The following is a 21351-nucleotide window of genomic DNA, read 5'->3' as shown; positions in this document are numbered from 1 at the left end:
TTGTTGTAAACAGGAGGGTTTTTGTAGTTCTTTGGGATGATTTGCGATGAGGCATTCTCAAAAATCTTTGTGTGCCCGTTACCAAGATTATTAGGGAGTTCGTGGCAAATTCATTTGTTAAACAAAGAATGAATTGCCGCTCAGTTCTTTCGCTTGACATGTATGGCATTTACCTCGCGGCCAAAAAATCTCAAGCTCCGTGTAAACTGTTTCGCTTACGTGTTTTTGTCAATGCTGCTGTATTTTAGAATAACTAGCACTTGTTTAGATTTGAAATGTGTTACTTTGTATTAAACTTCTATAATTATTTGTTTAAATATTTGCTAATATTAAAATATTTATAAGATAATTAAGATGAAAATATAAAAATGTTTGTACAGTACAATTATCTGGCTAGCGGCTAAAAAATTTAATGAATTTTATTGAATATATTGAAAAAACATTTTATTTTATTTTAGAGGCTCGCTTTGTTTGTTTATTGATGCTCGTGCTGACAGGCAGGCCGCCTACAGAGATTCACGTCAATACTATTATTTTGTTGGTAATATATATACGAGTATATATTTACTTTTTATATCAATTTGTTGAACTCTTACAAACTATTCTATGTATAGTTAGCAATATTGAGGGATTGTTAATACTGAAGTATAGTTACCGAAGCATGGTGGTTGACTCATAAGCAAATTCCTTTCAACAATATGTTTTTTTCTGAAATCATTTGAGGGGGTTCCCCTACCATACTTATAAATGTGCAATTAAATCTTATTAATTATATACCTATCTAAAATTATAAGGATGCACTGTTTTATCTTTACGTATAATAAAATTGGAGTGTGTGTTTGTAATTTTAAATTAACCGCTTTTTACTAAATGCATATGTATGTATACTCGGTACAAATTCCAAAAAAACATTTTATTCAATTTTTGTATGTCTTTCTGTCTGTATGTTCGTTCCGTTCCGTTGTTTGTTCCGGCTAAAAAAATAAAAAATAAATCTAAAAGGGCTCGACCAATTTTGACAGGACTTTCACTGGCAGATAGCTGATGTAATAAGGAGTAACTTAGGCTACTTTTCTTTTCGAATTATATGTAAAATAATAATAAAGTCATGCTGCAATATCCAAATACTGTCCAGTAACGCGCGCAGTCCTCTCGCATGCCTCCACACCACCGTCACGTCGGGTGCCTCCCACCGACGACTTAATATCACATAAGCTGCTGCATAGAATCTACGAACTGAACATTAACTTTTGGTTATTATATTTATTCACAGCTAGTATTATATAATTTTATTAGCTAATGGGAGTGTCTTATCTCTCTGAAAATAATTCAGCGCCATTGTTTAAAGCTAATTTGAGAATGTTATAACAAAGTTAAAATTAATAAAATATTTAATTCAAGTACACCGGCAATCGAAGTTCTGTAATAGTGAGCTAGGGCCGTGGAAGCGAATGTGACCTATATCGGTGATCATCTAATACGATACCTTCTGGTCCCGCTCAGGTACAATACATTGATTCGGGTTATCTGTAAATCTTTCGTTCTAACTTAGCAATCTAGTTGTTTCCACATATACGTCGTTTACTGCACTCGAAATATAACCCTGTATTAGTTATACGTATTTACGTCGAATATATTTTATGATTTTTGCTCAGAAATAATTTTGCCATAAGGCAAATTCGGATTTTTATACTAGTAAGTGCAAATTACAAAGAATTATATGACATAGTTAATAATAACACATATATCAGCCTCACGTTACTATCAGTTGAATGTAGTAAAAAACCTACAATTTTACATCGTTTTTTTTCAGGTTAACTGAGCGTGCAATAATACATTGCAAATATTTGTAATATTCCATCTTTTCAAAAAACAACGAGTAATTTAAACCATTAAAGTATTACCTTCTTGCGATGACACTATATTTATTTAATGAATACTGCGGACTGAAACCTTCAATTTGCCATACCGTAATATGTAAATATAAATTGCTAATTTATTGACGGACACACGGTTAATTAGCTTGTCTCAATCATCTTTATGGTTAAGCATGTAGTGTAAATTTATTTTATTTCCACCAAAAATAAAGAGCTTAAAAACCATTTCATAGGATACATAAACTAATATGAATCAACTTTAATTATATATTATTATTTAATGCATATGATTGCTGAAGGGAAGTTAGTTACTGCTGAATTTCTTGTATTTTTTTTCGGTAGCATCTACACCGGTGACAGATTAACATTAAGTAGCTCTAGTTACATTTAATCGCTTCAAACATGCTTGTAAGAGCCGAGTTGAGTAACCTATATTTTAATTAGATTTGATAACACTTACTTACCCGTTTTTGTTGTTTGTATGTCAAATAAAAAAAATCATAAATTTGTCGATTTTAAGCTAAAAAAGTTCATCCAAATGTGCATTTACAATTGTTACTGTATAATGACCTCGTTTTACATTTGTCCCAGTTTCGTCAAGACTATTTTTCATTTGTTTATGGCGCCCCGTGGCTCGCTCCAGATGACATTGAGCGGGAATCGAATCGATGGCACTGGCGTCTTGATGTCTACTCCTCGTTTGACGTCACTGGGGAAAGTGTGAGAGAAAAGTATTATATCGTCTTTTAAGTCTCTCCGATTCGGTTTCGCAGTTATGACGTTAAAATATAATAATGATTGTATTGTTGTCATTTTAAATTATAAATATGTAGGTACATATTTATTTGTGAGTACTCAAAAGTTTTGCATTAAATTATTTGTAATGCATTTGTATATTGTTTACAATAATAACAAGTCTTTATAGATAATAAACAATATACAATTATTGTATATCTAATTGTACAAATATAATTGAGTATTTTAGACTTTTATTAGATACATGAATAAACTTAATAAGTAAGACTTTAAATTATTTAATTCTATTTGTAAAAATGTCTTCATATTCAAAATGAATAATAATAATAACTTAGTTTAGTTCTATTTGTTGATTTTATTTTATTTTGATTAAATGCAACAAAGAATACAATGTTACGAGTAGAGGATTTTGTACTATCACAATTGAATATAAGAAAAAAAGGTACAGTTCTCGGTTGGATTTATTATGATGGAAAATAAAAATACGAGTAACATCCATTTAATAGTTAAATAAAAAATGAAGGAATCATCGAACTTCACACTTGACAATAACGCGTTAAAATAAGGATAATATTGTTTTAATGTACTGAGTCTAGATTGTTATTACCAGCACTAAAAGGGAGTGCAATTTAAAGTTCAATCCGTTGAGCAGAACTTTACAATTCAGTTTTGAGATTTGACCCACACACACTTAGAAGGCACAAATAAATTACTTATAATTATTTTTAGGTTTTTAGTTAAAACTATATATTATTTTTCTATTAACTAATAATTTTGTTTTTCGGAGGAATTTTAATATGGAGGATTTTCGTTAGGGTTTTCTTTTAAATTTTCAGTGAAGCCATTTTCGTATATTAAAGGGTAAAATCTTATGTTAGTATTTCTCATAACGATCCCTTTATTTGTTTTGCGACAGGATATTTTCAGATATATATATATTTTTTGTACCGTGAAGTTGTGAACCAAAAACAGAATTCCTTCATCTACGCTCTACTTTATTCATTAGGGAACCATCTCATATCAAAATTAAACTGTTTTGAAGCAGTAGATACCTGAAACCCTAGCAAGTCATGCAGATGAAATTCATTTCAGTTTCATATTACCTTTCATTCCCTCCGATATATATTTAAAAATAGCCCAGCTTATTTATTGCACGTAAATGTTGTACGATATTGAATTCATAGCCGTAGGCAGAGGGTGGTTTGGTTGTTGAGGAGGGGGGATCAAATCCCCCTCGAAATTATTTCGCTTGGTAAAAAATATTGCGTATTAATTAATATACATAAAAAAAACGACAATTGAACTGAATAGTATACTGAATCGGTCTAAGAAGACTGTAAGTGGCAACAATAGTATAAAATAGGGAAACAACTCGTAACTTTTAATTCATGAATAATTGAACAATTTAGTGAATTTAATATACTATAATGAGCAACATATAGTTATAAAGTTATTTACATCTTATCTAAAACAGAATGATTAGAAACGAACTAATTTATTACTAATTTAGGTAATATCATTCTTTTAATATAAAAATACAGATTTTTTAAATTTAATCGTTAATATTTACACCCGAATTTACCGTTTTCCGGACCTTTTTCGGATTTATGATACGTTGATGGAAGTCCTCGTTTGTCCGGGTGTAATATATTGTTAATAAATGAAACGAAACATTAAACTCTTTTAAACTTTTTTTTTAATCCATTGTTACGCCATACTTATTTTGGACAAACAACAGGTGATCGACGGTACATTTTGTTCCTCTTCTGATTTTGATTCGACGCAGGATATGAAACACTGAAGTCGCATTTGAAAAGTGGCAACAAAAATGCTCAATACTCCAGCGCCTCTTTGCATAATGAAATTATAAATATCTGCGAGGTATATTTCATTATCAATAACACAGATTGATGTGACCATATTGTAACAACTTTACAATTACGACTCAACTTTTAATACGATTTAAAAAATATTATCTACTATATTGTTTCATAAAGTTAAATGCCTAAACTAATAATGTACGCTGAAATCGCTACACACAGCGCCATCTATTCACATGAGTAGTAATGTGTCGGTAGACATGACATAATTATGGCGAACATATTGATAGGTTTCGTCCTCGTTATAACAATGCTGGTCAGTTATGCATGCCTTTGAATGAATTCAATTGGATATTCGCAACTTCAACTTTTTATAATAAACTACTGCAAATTATTTTACAATATTCAAAATGAATATTTGTTTAATCTCTGTTATTATATATAGGTAACTCTATATAATTAATTTCAAGTGACGCTGCAAGTAGAATTCAAATGAAACTAAGTTTTACTTACTGCATAATTAATTAAATTTGATTCAGTATAATAATATGAATTGTAAGTGATATTATTTTAAACATTACACAATTTACACAGTTAATTACATCTATTTATTTTTAAACACTAAAAGAACCATAACCTGTCTTTAAAATATGTCTAATAAAAAAACCAAGTCCAAACCAATGTCTAATAAATATTAAAGCTTGATAAATCAGTCTATTTACAAATGACGATTTAAATATAAATTTCAAGTGTTTTAGACATTTATATAATAAAATATAACCATTAAAATGATGATCAACAATATACATATAAAGATCAATATATCACAACCATTGCCGTGGATGGCGATTTGCGCCCATATAATTTAGGTACTTATAGCAGTGATTGTGAAGGCGGTACTGGGACAGACTTATACACGATTGTCAAAAATTATAGTATAATGTATTTAGGCTTCATGTGAGTTTCTTCATGCCACCGTCACTTTTCAATGTCTGAACAGATTTTTAAGTATGGGGTATTGATAGAATCCTTATATTATCATCCTAAGATTCCTATGTGATATATAGATAGCTATATATCTACACATAGTTCTTTATGAAAACAAATATTTAAATGGCTGGGCGCTCGTTTCTTTTTTATTTTCTGATATTGAAGTTTACTTTTATTACAATTCATTACTTTATTATATACGTCTATGGATTTCACTTTATGCTGCTAGTTTAAATGTTGGACTTGTAGTAACTATTTATACAGCGAAACCGCTTCTAAAATAATATCCTATACTATCTATACTCATTTTTAAGTGCCAAGTAACTCTGTCTTTTTGTTGCACTTTCATGACCAAACCATTAAAGCGAATTTGTTGAAATTTGGTAATTTAATTTGTAAAAACAAAAATAAGTGAGAACATAATTATGACAGCAGCTTGACGACACCTGATTAATTGAAGATGATCCATATCAATATATTGTCATATATAGTTATTACGAAAAAGCGTGAATTTAGTAGTCTCTAAACTTATTGAAAGGAATCCTTATGAGTAAAGTCTACTTTGAGTTCTATTTTATACCTATCAATAAGAGAAACTCCTACTACAAATGCACGTAATCCTCTTGATTAAATTTCTAGTACAAAAGTGGGTGTGAAAGTGTGTATTCACATCTTCCTCTCTCATTTCTTGGAGATATACTTACAATTAGGTTTAATTATAATCTATATTATATTATATATAGTACTGCAACCACAGGAGGACGAAAACAAATAAATAACTTTAACATTTTCGAGATCTATGATATTAATCGCAAAAAAATGGCGTCGGCGCAGTTGTCATCGGAACTTAGGAAGTAAGGTTTAATTAAAGTATATAAAGTAGTTAAGTTTTTTTTTATATTTTCCGGGTAGAAATAATATGACTCCACTCCACGGTTATAAGAGGTGGGGAACACATGTGCTGGTAAAGAATTCAATTTTTTGGGACAGAGAAAAGAGTTGTCAAATTTCTTTGTACGCGTTGGGATCGATGTCACAGTTAGGCGGTGACATCGCGAGCCAGCACGCGTAGGTCTGTGTAGGAAAGGGGAAGTAGGAATTAGAGAGAATAATTCCTCAGAGCACTTGCCGTGATACAGTCGATAGAAAACGCTCAGCGCCACTATTTCTCGTCGCAAGCGTAAAGGTTCGAGGGTGTTTGTGACCTTCACGTCACCAATAATGCAGACCGCATGTCGCTGCAACCGATCCAAGGCTTCAGAGATGCAAGCAATATATAAGGTTACAGCGAATACCCAGTACGGCAATTTGGCTTTGTATCACTAGTGTAGTACCACAGAGGGATGGAACAGGGGAAATGGTGACTTTTTCGTAGTGAAGACGCATACCTGCGTTTTCTTGGCATTAAACTCGACAAGTCCGTGTCTGCGTCCGTGATAACCCCCATGCACTGTACTATCATCTGCATAGCAGTGTATGTTCTCAAGGCTGAGCATATCATTGATGTGCAAAAGAAAGAGTGTAGGGGAAAGCACAGAACCCTGGGAAACCCCAGCATTCACTGCATGGAATTTTGAAGCGCAACCATCAAATAAAAGGCTACGATTGTGTAGAAAGCTGGCAATCCAGGTACAGAGCTGAGCTGGCAGACCGTATACCGGCAGCTTAGATAGGAGACATCTGTGCCAGACTCTGTCGAAAGCCTTAGAGATATCGAGGCTCACAGCCAACGACTACCCACGCTTGTCGATAGCCTCAGCCCAGAGGTGTGTTACGTACGCCAGTGGACCGTGTTGGTCGAAACCCGTACTGATGATCATTAATTAGACTGTGATCTTCTATGTAATAGATCAGTTGGTTGTTTGTGATCCGTTCCATTACCTTCCAAAGTACTGAGGTGATATCTATTGGCCGGGTCAGACCGGCCCTCTTTTTTGGGAACTGTTACACATTAGCTTCCCTCCGGGCCTCCGGCACACATACTGTAGAGAGCCTGTTCCACGACATGTGGAATAGGCGCGCTCTCACTGGAGATAGCTCCGCTGCACACTTCTTCAGCACTATAGCTGCTATTCCGTCAGGACCGCTAGCTTCCGTACGTCGAGTGATTGTAGCTCTGCAAGCACATCACGCTGCTTGATTTTAATGTCAGGCATTGTATGGCCATATAGAGGTATTTTTGGTGGCAGCGCAATACAATCATCGATCACAGAATTGTGGGCAAAGAGTTTCACCAGAAGATCGGCTTTCTTCTGCGGACTGTAGGCTACCGACCCATTCGGGTTCCTGAGCGGTTGCAGCGAAGGTTGGCAGAAATTATTTTGCACAGACTTGGTTAGACGCCAAAAACTAAGGGAGAACTCACGCATATCGTCCCGTTCTGTTGACTTATAGTGTCAAATGCGACGTTTACCTGCCTTTGTTGGCAGCAGTGGGCTGTGGCATTTTAGTAATTTTCAAGCTATGATCCGAGCAACCAAGAGGAACCTGAATCACAACCCGATAATCTACCGGATGAGAAGTCAGCAGAAGGTCCAACAGAGAAGGCATTTGCACATCTATATCTGGGATCCTGGTGAGCTGATCGACCAGTTGGGTCAAGTCATGCATAAGACCGAAAGCATGAGCAGTCCTTCCAGCATGATCAGTTTTGAGGGAATTCAACCATGATTCCAAAATTATTCCATGATTATAAAAACCATCCTCTGTCTTTATTAATAATATAACTTATTATTAATGTACTTCAATACGTATTGCAAGGATCACTTATGAAATATAATAACCGTATGGATTAAAGGTATTGCCTCTCATGTAACTAATAGCTGCCTCTCTTTCTAACATCAACTCACAATACAGAAAATATTTTGAAAAATAATATATTTTAATGTGATTTTGTGTTAGCAAAAAATATCGTGTGAATAATTTATTTATTTGATTTTGAATTAAATGTTGAGTATATATTTATAGCGAACTTCGTACATGCCTCCGAGCATTTGCATCAACAAAACAAAATGCATCCAATCAGTAATCAACATGGCTTGTGTCTAATGGAAGCCAGAGTAAAGATCGTAATATTGTAATTAAGGCGTGTTAACAATAATTTGGTCTGATTACAGAATCGTTTTGAAAATTTATTTTAGTTAAATTTCATATTAATTCATATCGCGTGTGTTGACTTCATTTTTATTCAATAACGCTAGGAGCAGGTGAGGTGACATGCTTGTCAATAATCAAAAGAAATGATGAATGAATAAGTAGTGCCGGGATATTGATATTCCTCAACAATGAACGGATGTGGTTTTTTTTTCGGTAAATATATAATAATTCGATGGAAGTTGTATCTTCATCATCTCCATGTTACATATTTCATCCATTAATAGGCAGGTCGAATCTCAACTATAATTTATTCTTTTTTCCATAGAATATACATTTATTTATTACTGTTACACCATATTTCTACGTCGTTAATAGAAAAATTATGATTATGTAACTGGTTCATAATACGCGTGTCCACGCTGCTTTAAATCTAAGTTATTGATTAGGTGCAGGACCAATGCACAGTGCAGATGTCAAGCAACAGTTGTGCTTACGAGCTACAGCGAAACTGTAGTGCCGCTCTGTCTTCTGTCAGAATAATATCTAAATCATTAAAATAGAACTTAAAGATAGAGTGAAAAACTATAATATTTGAATAAAATAAGTTTTCATATTCTAAGTGACTTGTAAAACCGAAAGTGCATTCTAAGTGAATTTTCGTTGTTTCTTATTGGTACATCGTTTTTGTATTTTACAAATCAGTTTTAGATTATTTATATCGAATATCAAGCATGATTTATCTATAGTTGGTGTAAATGGCTCCATCTGTTTTCTTTTATCAAATCTTAGTAAAATTGTGTAATATTGCTGTTTAAACAAACAACCAAATATAAAATTAATGTAATTTAAAAATTTAAGCTAAAAATCACTTTAATAATCCAGTAATGTGAAATGAAATTGTAAAGTTAGTGTGGTATAAGGCTGAATCTCTAAACAAAGCTCGTCCACATGGATCCTAAACATAATTCTTAACCAATATACAAAAATAATGAAATTGGTAAAAAACTAAGCAAATGCAGTTACATGTCAGAAAACTGAATTCTCTCTTTGTCAGAAAAATTCAAATTAAATATTATTTGTATATATATTGCACTCAAGTTTAACCTTGAAATTTTACTCTTATTGTGCTCAAAGAAGTTTCACTTAAAAACAGTTTTAAAGGGAATGGCTGCTATATTTCAGAAGATTGTATTATTTTTATTGAAAGTATAAAATATAAGACAGTTTTTATTAATTGTGGTGAAGTATATGTTTTAGATAGGTTACATTTATGACATTATAATATCTGTACCATTATCAGGTATTTCAAAGTTAATATTGTTGCAGTTTTGCCCTTGTCTTATGGGGCAAGAGCTGTAGGCTTTGATTCTAATGCAGATCACAAAATGATATAGCCTATTCTAATGGAAGTAGGAACAAAGATAAACAAATCTTAGATTTACCTGTTTCATGCAATTTGCTAATAACTCAGCTTTATTGTGTTCTACTAAGAGTTTCATCATCATCATCCTCTTGCCCTTACCCCAATTTTACTTGGGGTCGGCGCAGCATGTCTTCTTCTTCCATACTTCTCTGTCAGATGTCCTCTCACAAATAACATTCTTTCTAACCATATAGTCTTTCACACAATCCATCCATCGTTTTTTGGGTCGTCCCCTACCTCTATATCCATCCACATCCATTCTCAAAACCTTTCTCACAACATGGTCCTCATTCCTTTGTGTAACATACCCATACCAAGACAGCCGGTTTCCAGATAGCTTCTCGGTTACCGGTGCCACTTTCAAACTTCCTCTTATGTACTCATTCCTTACTCTATCCATTTGTGTAACACCACACATTCCTCTCAGCTTTCTCATCTCTGCCACATGCAATTGTCTTTCAGTCATATATATATATAACTAATCAAATATCTACTAAGAGTTTATGATTTATATATCTTTATTTATAATTTAACTACATACTATCCATTTAACAACTTATTTCCACTTTAATTTTACTTCCGAAATTTCTATAACAGTTTTGTCAATGTTTAAAACGCGTTTTATCTGCAAATCCATAGTGAATATCATAGATTAATCAAGCTCTTGGTCAATGATTTTGCGTCAATTTGCTGTCAAATGTTTTTTATTTAGCTTTTCTCCTCTTATGGTTGGAATAGAGTATACAAACCAATATTTTTTGTTAGCTTGTCTTCCAAAAAGGATGCTAAATTAATGTTAAAACAGAAACAACATATTTTTTTACACATCTACATGTACTTTAAATTTATCTTTTTAAAATCAAGCAGCAATTACCTCATCAAGATTGCACTCAATAAAGTTCTAATTTTAATAATATTTACTGGTTGCCTTTTGAGTGGGATTTATTAATTTAGAAATTTATAGTGAATGGTGGTTGACAGTCCTTTGTTATTAGTCAAAAGCAAATACAAATACTACAATAGTCTGTTGCCAGAAATTATAAACATAATTTAAATCTTGTTAATAGCAAGTTAACAGTATTAAGTTATCAGAATAGTACCATTGATCACCCCAAGAAATCAAACAAATTTTGGAGAGATTCTATGATATCTGAAACCTGTTCATGTTGCCTTGATCCCCTATTCTAAAGTATTCAATAATACATTACCATATTCTAAGACAACAAGCAATGAAAAATACCTATATTGAAATAGTAAAAATTGTGCTGATCATTGAATATCGGGAAATATGAACCTTCAAATTTTACCGAAAATTAACATTACATGAGTATTGAGTTAAATAAATAAAAACATTGAGTTTGGTTATTAAATATATATGCACTGTGCACATTCAAAGAAATTGGGGATAAAATTGATACAAATCCCAAATTTTGATAATTGATTTTCAATATTAAAAACAAATAAGTAAGGCTACATAAAACTACAGATTAAATGTACTAATCTGATCAGACAAGGAGACATGTAACCTCCCAAGCTGTTTAATGTGATCTCGGTTCCAGTACAAAATGGTTTTTATATCAACAATAGTCTCCTAAACCATTTGAGATTCCCAAGCTGATAATATCCTGTTAGGACAGGAAATTTGAACTCATGGACAAAGATAGAAAAGTAGGGTTGACATGAAGTATATGGAAACAGTTTCCATTATGTGAGAAATGTTTACAAAAGATAAATTCCCGGTGATCTTCTTCAAAAATCTTCGTGAAAAATCTTCCCAGTGACTCAATCACCAATTCAACGTAATAATAGCTTGTGAATGGATAAAATACTAAGTGTCTAAGAAATAAAGAAGAGCAATGATTTAAGCATGCATATTAGGAATGAGGAAGGAGGTAGATTGTCAAAACTTGCATTGTGCTTTGCATAAGGCATGGATAGAAGTATTTAGGAACCAAACAGGGACAGAATCAGATATGGACTAATTATATAATATAAATTATATAGGCCATTTAAAATTGGCCTATAACAAATAATTGAAGCAAATAGTCACTAGGACTAATTGAATGCAATGAGTGATTTATTCAAAAGTGGAGATGTCTTGTCCACTTTGGGTCCAAACTGGACTGTTCTTGCCGAGTATTAAATACAATGCCAGAGATTTGGAAGCCATATGCCAAAAAACACAATGAATTCGAAGATATATTTTAGTTTTCTTTAGATCCAAAGACAAATTCCAATGTCAATAATATAATCTGTATAATATTATAAAAATAGTGAAATAAATGGCTTTATTAAGACTTCTTATACATAAGTGGATATAGATTATACTATATTTATTGTTAAAAATGATATTTATATATTGAAGTAGTGATATTTCATAAATAGAAGCAGTTGTGTTCAAAAACCATATAAAATAAAATGTCTCCATTTAACCATAGCTGTGATATTGTGACTGTGGTTTCTAGAATGTACTAAGAAAAGATATTTTTGTTTTCCGAATGTAAATATCAATAGGACCACCTTAAATAAAATACACAAACATTCTTTGTTGATCAAGCACTCTAGCATTTTAATCATTTTCTATATATCTCCATCTTCATAACCATATCACATGTCTAGTTTATAAAACAAGCTTTCATTTGACTTGAGGTGTTTGTATGTGCGTGTTGAATCTTGTGACTGACTTTTAAACAAAATAATCTAGTAGACTAATCCTCATTACTTCTTCTATATGAGTTAGATGGAAGTTTGTTTTTTAAAAGATTATTTTAACATTATAATATACGTATATTGTTTTAGATGATTGTAAAATATTGTCACATGGCAATAAGTGTGTCCCAAAGGATCTTTCTAACTAATTCTTTGGAAATAATGACCATAGAATCAGAAATTTTCACATCAGCTGATTTTTAATTAATTACTAAATACAATATTTATCTGAGATATTATTCAGATTCATGCTCTATTAGAATTGGCTGTTGCTAACTGTTATGGAAAAATGTTTTTTTTTTTTAAAATAAATAATACATTTTTGGAGATTGAGTTGTATATAACAATTATTATAAATATATTTAATTATTATTATCTCAATTATATAATATTTATTTATTCATTTCCATTCCATTCCATTTTAAAAAAATGCATTTATTTCAATGATACCATAATGTAATTGTTTTCAATAATTGTGAACAGGTTTAGTGCAATAATGCTTCCTTCAATATGAAGGAGATTATGAAGGAGATGGTTGGCGGTTGCTGTGTGTGCTCAGACGAGCGCGGTTGGCCAGACAACCCGCTGGTCTATTGTGATGGCAATGGCTGTACTGTGGCAGTGCATCAAGGTACTTGTTTGATTTAATACATGTACATACTAACAATACTAACACTCCTCAACTTGACATGTATATGTTAAAGGTTTTAACGATATCAAATATACAGAAACCCAACATAATTGTAATTTATATAATATTTCTTAATATTTTATATGTATGGTTTTTGTTGCAGCTTGCTATGGAATAATTGCTGTACCGACTGGACCTTGGTACTGCAGAAAATGTGAAAGCCCAGAGACGAAGGGCAAAGTTGTAAGTTGAATATTTTATAAAATTTGATTTTACAGAATATTCTTTCAAAATTAGATTTCATCGGTTTACCAAATGTTTTGTTTTTTAATTTTTTCAGAGATGTGAATTGTGTCCATCTAAATCTGGGGCACTGAAGCGAACAGACACAGGGGGTTGGGCTCACGTAGTCTGCGCCCTATATATACCGGAAGTGAGGTTTGGAAACGTTACCTCCATGGAGCCCATTGTACTACGGCTGATTCCACCTGAACGTTACAACAAGGTAAAGAAAATATATATGTTAGGGTAGCTCCTATTAATTATGACCTATTATTGATTACCTGATATGATTTGTACATAAATATTCTTTTCAGACATGCTACATCTGTCAAGATATGGGTAAAACTCACCGCTCCAACGCCGGTGCCTGCATGCAATGCAACAAATCTGGTATGTAAGCGAGACATACATGTCACTGTACTAATTGTATGAAATATGATTTTCATCCTTAAGCGTTTCTAAAATATTAGTTGAAAAAGTTGGTTTTTGTCTTTTAATTATTTTAGTCCTGTTCACACATACTTTTGTTCCATATCCATTATTCAGGGTCTCCCGAATAATAAACACAGATTGCCTTTTTTTTTTTTCAAATTCAGTCTAGTGCCTTAATGGCAGTCAGAAGAAATGCATCGATTTAGAAACTGTGGGTGTGATACAACGCCTGGTTTTCTACATTGAAGATTAATTTCAGACCACATATAAAATGGCGGAGAATTAGAATAATTGTATTGTACCAATTAGGTGATTTTGTGTTGAAAACGACACTCGGTAACTGTACATTGTCGAACTCTTCATTTAAGCTCATCTTGTATGGCGAATGTATTTTGAGCCAAAGTTTCTGAATAGATGATTATCATCAGACCAGGATAAAAAATGTGCTGTCGTCTCCAGGATGTAAACAACAGTTCCACGTGACCTGCGCCCAAAGCCTCGGTCTGCTCTGCGAGGAAGCCGGCAATTATCTCGACAATGTCAAATACTGCGGCTACTGCCAGCATCATTACAGCAAATTGGTAAGTACCGGCAGATATGCTCATGATAAGGTGACACCTTTAACTGCGGCTGAATGAAGATGTGAAAGAAACGGATTTATATTTATATGTCAGGTATATAAAGCGGTAGAAGGAAATTTAGGCTTTTTAGAAAGGGATAGAACGATATTTATTTTAGTTAGGAGGGTAGTTGCCTGAAAATGGCTTACCACGCAGAATTTGTTAAAAAATCGGTGAGTAATTGTTGTTCTATGGTATGGTTTTGTTTTGGGTATATTGAATTTTTTATATTAAGTAGCAATGGCACAAGCAGGAGTCGACATTGTAATATTAACTTCCAAGTTTACAAGCAGCGTTTCAGAGAGGTGAGTATTTCCACACATAGCCTATTCCAACGTACTCTATATTGCACACCACTAACAGTTCTTCATTGATATGTTTTTAATATACAACACTATTCCACTTCACTGCTTATATACACTTTAATTTTACTTCCAAAGTTACAAAGTTATTGCCATTTTTGCGTAAATCATTCAATGTCACACATTTATTCAATCTCTTGACCAATGATATCGCATGAATTCGATGTCAAATGCCTTTTATTTGGCTCTTGTCCTCCTGCAGTTGGAATAGGCTATAGTTTCACAGATATTTGCTTGTCTTTCAAATTTGCATCCAATAAAGGCGAGGGCAAAACGTCCTCGTGTGTAATTAGATTCACGCGTACCGATACAACAATAGTCATATATTTAAGAGGTACGTAGTCATGCGAAGAGAGGTTTACTTTTTTTTTTGTAAATTGAAATAATTTCAAGCAAATGAAATCACACGTCATCATCATCAGCGTTCGCCTGCTATGAACCTTTTATTCAAATATAGGTTAAGAGCCCAGAAGTGGCGCATACACGTCATGGACCATCTGATGTTACGTGATCACCACTTCCCGTAGACATTAGGACTTAGATATATCATCTAAAGAGGACACAGTAGGTTGAAACCACGAGCAACGATCATGAGATCGAGCGCACAGACACGTTAATAAACTGATGACTGACGAGTATCCACGCAAATGGCTCAGCCACTAATGAAGTAAGTGTACGATATGCATCCACAGCCATGAATCTCCATATTCTATTTATACAGAAACTTAAAGATCGCTGGTAAGTACGTTTGTGTTTAGTTCTCACTGGTGTATTTAACACTGAGTAAGTTGATTTGAATTCAGAATCATCTCTCAGCAGGTTTACACGAATCATCACATTTATTAGTCTTACCTACAGTTTTCGAAACATTGCTGAAAGTGAAATGAATTAATTCGGCTTAAATCTGGACGCTCGTTGGTCGCGTCCTCATCTAAGGCCAAATCAGTGGTTTCGACTTTGAACATCGTTTCAGAAACTGAGTCTTTAGGTCATTCACTGTAGACTGTCGATATTTCAACAACCAGCATCATTTTGTGTCCGTTGTGTACGCTTGTACTACAATACTTACAGCGATGTTACCCTGATATGTGGTTCTAATTTCAAAATAATCGCACTAAACCGGTTGTCGTGGTCACTGTTATTATGTTTTCTGTTCATATGAAATATTTTCCGAAGTGAAACTTCTTTGGGCACGATGTTAATATTTATAGGTCGAATTTGAATGCAATATTCCTAAATATAACGTTTCAGTCTTTACGTTTTAGACGAAAACATGTTTCACTTCTGTCTCGTGTACCTTGTTGAGCAGTAACATAAAGTTGAAAGGTGTATTAATGTACTAATTTTCCAGTTTTCGTCTCAGACATCAGACATTAAAGTACTCTCTTATTGTTTGTTCGTTTTGTGTTTGTGTTTGGTTCATATTTTGCAGTTTATAATTTTCTATTTTATTGACATTTTCATATCGTATCATTCTTTTTCGGAACATTAATATATAACACGACCATTTTAAAAAGCATGATAGTATATAGTTCATCCGATATGTCTGAATGTCAGTCCGGTGATTTAATATAGTTTTTTTTTATAAGTAGGTATACCGCAGTCATTCTCATCTGTTTGGTTATACCTACTTATTATTATTTCCTTCCCCTTCATTCTCATCACTATATCTTGGTGTAGCTATATTTTGACACACATTTTACACTGTTTTTTTTTTTTTGGAAAGCTACTGTAAATGTTATTAGTATTTCATTGAAATATCGTCTAAACCGATTTCATTGAATTTGAACAATACAAATGGAGTCGGTTTGTTGTTTTTTATTTAATTATAAATATGAATATATTCATTATACATACATTTGCAATTTATAGAATCATATCACGTCATCATCATCGTCTAATTACAAAATGTTTCATGCACAAATCCAAACAGGATTAAATATTCAAACAGGAAGTAGATTATAAACGAAAAACTAATAGGCTATAGGATCATATTACCAAATCATGCATGTGTTATCGGGAACGCTGATACACTGACCGAGTTCTCCATACCATGGGTTCACACGAGACGAAATAGACGTTAAAGAAAAAAATCATTCGTGGGAAAAACCGACGAAAGCAACCGAAATCAATTTTCTACTGTCCAGTCAAGTAATATTCATGCCTTTCTGATGTTTTTGGAATATACAATGTCTTAACTAGACGTACTAAAATAGGCTTTAAATATTATTTCACCAATCTATCTTTTGAAGTATTCCAACTTATATTTATTATAATCATCTTGAAGTGATATAAAAGCGGGTTACTAAAAAGGGGCGATCGCAAAATAACATAAATCAAAAGTCACTGCAAGTTCGTGGAAGAAATATTATCAAGCGTTCGAAATCGAAATCGTAATCGACAATAGAATACTGATTTTGGCTGAAACATCTCAACTCCGTAACTGTATCAAATTCTGTCGTAACTGTTATCAAAATTCTGGGGATCCCCCTTTAGCTACGGATATAGCAAGGCGTGTTGATTGTACAGAAAAAGGGCGGTAACGTGAAGACGATCCCGCCCTACAAGCCGGTGTCGCACGACAGCCAGTCGAGCGACTCGAGCGAGAAGGAGGGCGAGGCTTCGCCGATGGCCACCGGCAGCGCGACACCCACGCACACCGCCAAAGCTAAAGGGGTACGTGCGACATACGGGAAAACTCAATTCTTTCATTCAATTAAGCGCACATTCTGTTAACTCACACGAACGATATATTCCATACGAATATACTATCCATATGAATTCACGACGACGCAGGAGAGTAGGGCCTTGAACTTCGTCTGCCTAATCTATCGATCTATCGAATATTTCTGAGATACATTACAATATAGATTAGATGATTATCTCATGGCTGAGTTGTGACATTAGACATTCTATTTAAATATGTCGATGATAATCACGTAGTTTCTTCGAATATAATCTTCTTTCCGTTGAAGGTATTGCTTCCTTTTGAAATTTTGATAAGTTTACAAATTGCAATGGTATTTTTGTTTCGTTTTTTTTTTTAAAACATAAGTAAATACATATCTTTATATTTGCTATTTCGATTAAAATGGCTGTTTTTGTGTATTGTAGCCCGGTCGCAAATCATCGCATTCAAGCGGGGGCGCTTCTGGGAAGAATACGCCGAATACGGTGAAGACGCCCACAAACACGCCACTACCGATGGGTAAGTTTCCCCCTCTTAAATATTATTTATATATCTGGTGAGTTTAGATGAAATTAAACTTTGTTGATTAATTAATTCTATAATTTAGTAGACTCAGTATTCAAATATTTTAGGTATATTAGTTGATTATTAATGCTTAAAATTAAACAAGAATTTATTAAATATTTTATTAATTAAAATTCATGTAAAAAAATAATTGGACCAAACTAGTTAATTTTATATTTCGCTTTTAGTTGAATAGTTTAATATTTAAAATATTAAAATTAGTATTAAACCAGTATTTGCAATTCGCGAAGTCGAAAAAGATGTCATGAATGCTTCGAGAAAATTTTATTCACTCATTAAAAATGTATGAAATGTCTTTAAGTTGAAGAAGATCGAGACATTATTAATTCGTATAATGCCTTTGGAAGGTCGTATCTAGATTTTGTCTATTTTTATTCTATTGAGACATTACAAGAAATTGAGCTAAATAAGTCTGTTTACGATAAATTCTATTGATATCATTAGGCTCTATTCAAATGAAATCTACTTACGACCTAACGAGAACGTAAATAAACCAACTAATTGGATGTATTGAACTGATTCAATGCAGATATTTATCAAGACATCATAGAGCTGGCTACCTATCGGAAGCACAGACACGACAAACGTTGGTTCCAAAACTTTGATACTCTTTATGTAGTCGTAGATAGATGGCTGCTCTGTTGTGAATATAGGGCTCTTGCAAACGTACCCGTAAATAATTACAGCCCCGCCCCCCGATTGTGATATGTTTGTTCTTCGACGGTTTTCAACTGATTTTTTTTTTTAATATTCACTGTAATTAGAGATATTTGGCCGAATTTTGATCACATCAATGGCATTTAAGAAAGTGATAACATTATTTTTAGTCAGAAACGGAACGGACATTTTTTTAAGGTTGGTATTTTATTTATATAATAAAGGCAGATTATTACGTCACATGACATGACATTTGCGTTGTTAGAATTATTCCAAACTGCGTTGCCAACTATGAGACCTGTGCTGTTATATGCCCATAAATATACTACTGGCTTATCCAAATCTTTCTCCTCTCGTCGAAAAAGGAGGCTGTTACTGTCTGATAGCATGTTATCCCGATTTTGTATGTTGTATAAACGAAGGTTCAATGACATAATGGTTTTGTTTTTGAGTCCGTAATAGGTAGGATAGAACAGATATATTTTTCGAAGATCGTGGACTCAATTACAAACAGCCGCTGAGTCTTATGTCGTAGTTTGGTTATTTTTATTTAGTTTTGTTCATACAAATCAATATAAATTTACATAATAGGTAAAGTTTTCATCGATTTATTTCACATGTTTGGATGTACATGTAGACTATTTTTGATTAAGTGTCAGTAAGGTTTGATAACGTTTTATATATAACGAATATACATATATACTAATCAATTAGTCCTCTCTAACCAATTCCCACTGAATGAAAGGTTGGTAAACGAATAATATAAATTCATAAACATTCCATGGAACTTAATTAATATATTGTTTTTATTCATTAATAGTTTATACACCAGGGTCAATAGTTATTATATATTATATAATACGTCCACTATTTTGCTGTCATACGCCGCGTCTGATTTTTGACAGCTTAGGAATTCCACTTTAATGTTAACTTTAGTCTCTTTCACTTCGATAAATATCTTCTAGAAATTCCGATTTTAATTTAAAAATAATAATAAAAAATTTAAAATGTCCTGGCACATTTATTTTATTAGTTAAAAAAAAAACTAAATTTGAAATGATGCGGGTATTTTTTCAATAGTCCTGTATATGCCCAATGTAGAAGCATATCAGTGTTGCTCATGTCATATATTCCAAGCGGCGACCGTTAAAAACTTGTCAATTCCTGAAACGATTTCATTTTGAGAGAGGTTATCGTTGGTCACTCTCAAATGTATCATTTGGATAAATAATATGAAAGATAGACAATGAAAACTGTTAAATTGTATGGTAGTTGTATGAAAAGATTAAATGTCTCGTATCTTGATTTTCATAATTGATTACTGCTCTCATTTGAGCGTTGAGATTTTATTAACCAATCGAAAGATTTTAAAGATTAAATCACCAATTGTTGTTTTCAAAGTTTGACGCATCAGGAATTTTTTTTTTGGTCGCCCCTGGATCATGTTTTTGGTTCGGAATCTCTTTCTTCCACTGGTCACTCATGTCATTATACACTCATCAACTTATCGATATTAAAAATTATTTATAAGGTTAATTCACGTTTAAAAATTCGTTTAAAATCCGCAATCATTAGTTTTTCCGTATCCCCTCTTCATATAAATGGTAGTGTGTAATTTCATACCCTTCGTTCATTACTGTTCGTAAGCATATCGGACATGCAGAGTTTTCTGTTTCATGGTTTTGTTTACATTAATATTGCTTTGACATACAATCAAAAAGTTCATCGATGCCGTTGATTATATTTCGCTCATTTTTATCATTTAGATGATTGTTACATATTTTATTGATATTATTACAACTTTATGGTGGTTGCATCTAGTCGTCAACGTAACGGTAAGTGGTACATTATAAGCTGTTGATTTCAATACTAACCATGGCAGAGTTTCACGTCTCGGTGGTATCAATATCGGTTGTAATATTAACCGTGATGATGCAGCCGATACGACGGACGTTTGGATTGGATTGCTCAATGGGACTTCGTAGTGTTTTCTTGAATCGATTAAATTTGTCCAAATTTAAACGATGTCTTTTTTAGATTCATTTACTCCAATCGATTCAGATTGTAACCATTTTGGACTGATGTGGACCGGTCCCGGAAAATCTATTTTCAATGTATATTTGGTCGATTGATAGTTTTTTTTTTTATTGAAATAATATCAGTAATGTTATATATATAATCTAGATAAGAAGAAGCAGTCACCATCTCGACGTGGATCATCTACAGGAGACGGCGGGGGCGGTAGCAAGAACAGCACGCCCGCTCCCTCTCCGCAGCACTCGACCGACTCGCAGTCGCACACACAGATCAAAGGTCGACGAACAGAAATATTATATGTGGATAATTCGATAGGTTACACGTTTGAGCGCAGAATAGCAAACACGTAAATTTGCCGTCTCGTGTATGCGGTAACTTTTGCCTG

At 33.1% G+C, this 21351-nt stretch overlaps 1 protein-coding gene across 7 annotated transcripts in view; it reads left to right on the top strand.

The window, feature by feature from the left end:
- The first annotated feature begins 8449 nt into the window (after positions 1-8449).
- LOC113404116 (protein AF-10-like) overlaps positions 8450-21351 on the top strand; it is a 39148-nt gene continuing 26246 nt past the window's right edge. For 3 of the 7 annotated variants that reach the window (XM_064220344.1, XM_064220342.1, XM_064220341.1), the window contains exons 1-10: positions 8450-8649; positions 13155-13302; positions 13466-13545; positions 13643-13807; positions 13899-13974; positions 14476-14597; positions 17528-17674; positions 18113-18206; positions 18802-18858; positions 21114-21242. In XM_064220344.1, the coding sequence (XP_064076414.1) occupies positions 13182-13302; positions 13466-13545; positions 13643-13807; positions 13899-13974; positions 14476-14597; positions 17528-17674; positions 18113-18206; positions 18802-18858; positions 21114-21242 (991 nt within the window). In that variant the 5' untranslated portion in view covers positions 8450-8649; positions 13155-13181. Of the gene's footprint in view, positions 8753-13154; positions 13303-13465; positions 13546-13642; positions 13808-13898; positions 13975-14475; positions 14598-17527; positions 17675-18112; positions 18207-18801; positions 18859-21113; positions 21243-21351 lie in introns of all 7 variants that reach the window. The other 4 variants (XM_026644890.2, XM_064220345.1, XM_064220343.1 and 1 more) reach the window with 4 other exon arrangements.

The sequence above is a fragment of the Vanessa tameamea genome, chromosome Z (genome assembly GCF_037043105.1).
Source record: "Vanessa tameamea isolate UH-Manoa-2023 chromosome Z, ilVanTame1 primary haplotype, whole genome shotgun sequence".
Lineage (NCBI taxonomy): Eukaryota > Metazoa > Arthropoda > Insecta > Lepidoptera > Nymphalidae > Vanessa > Vanessa tameamea.
Note: the sequence above shows the minus strand (reverse complement) of the source record. Positions and strands in the feature narration are given on the sequence as shown.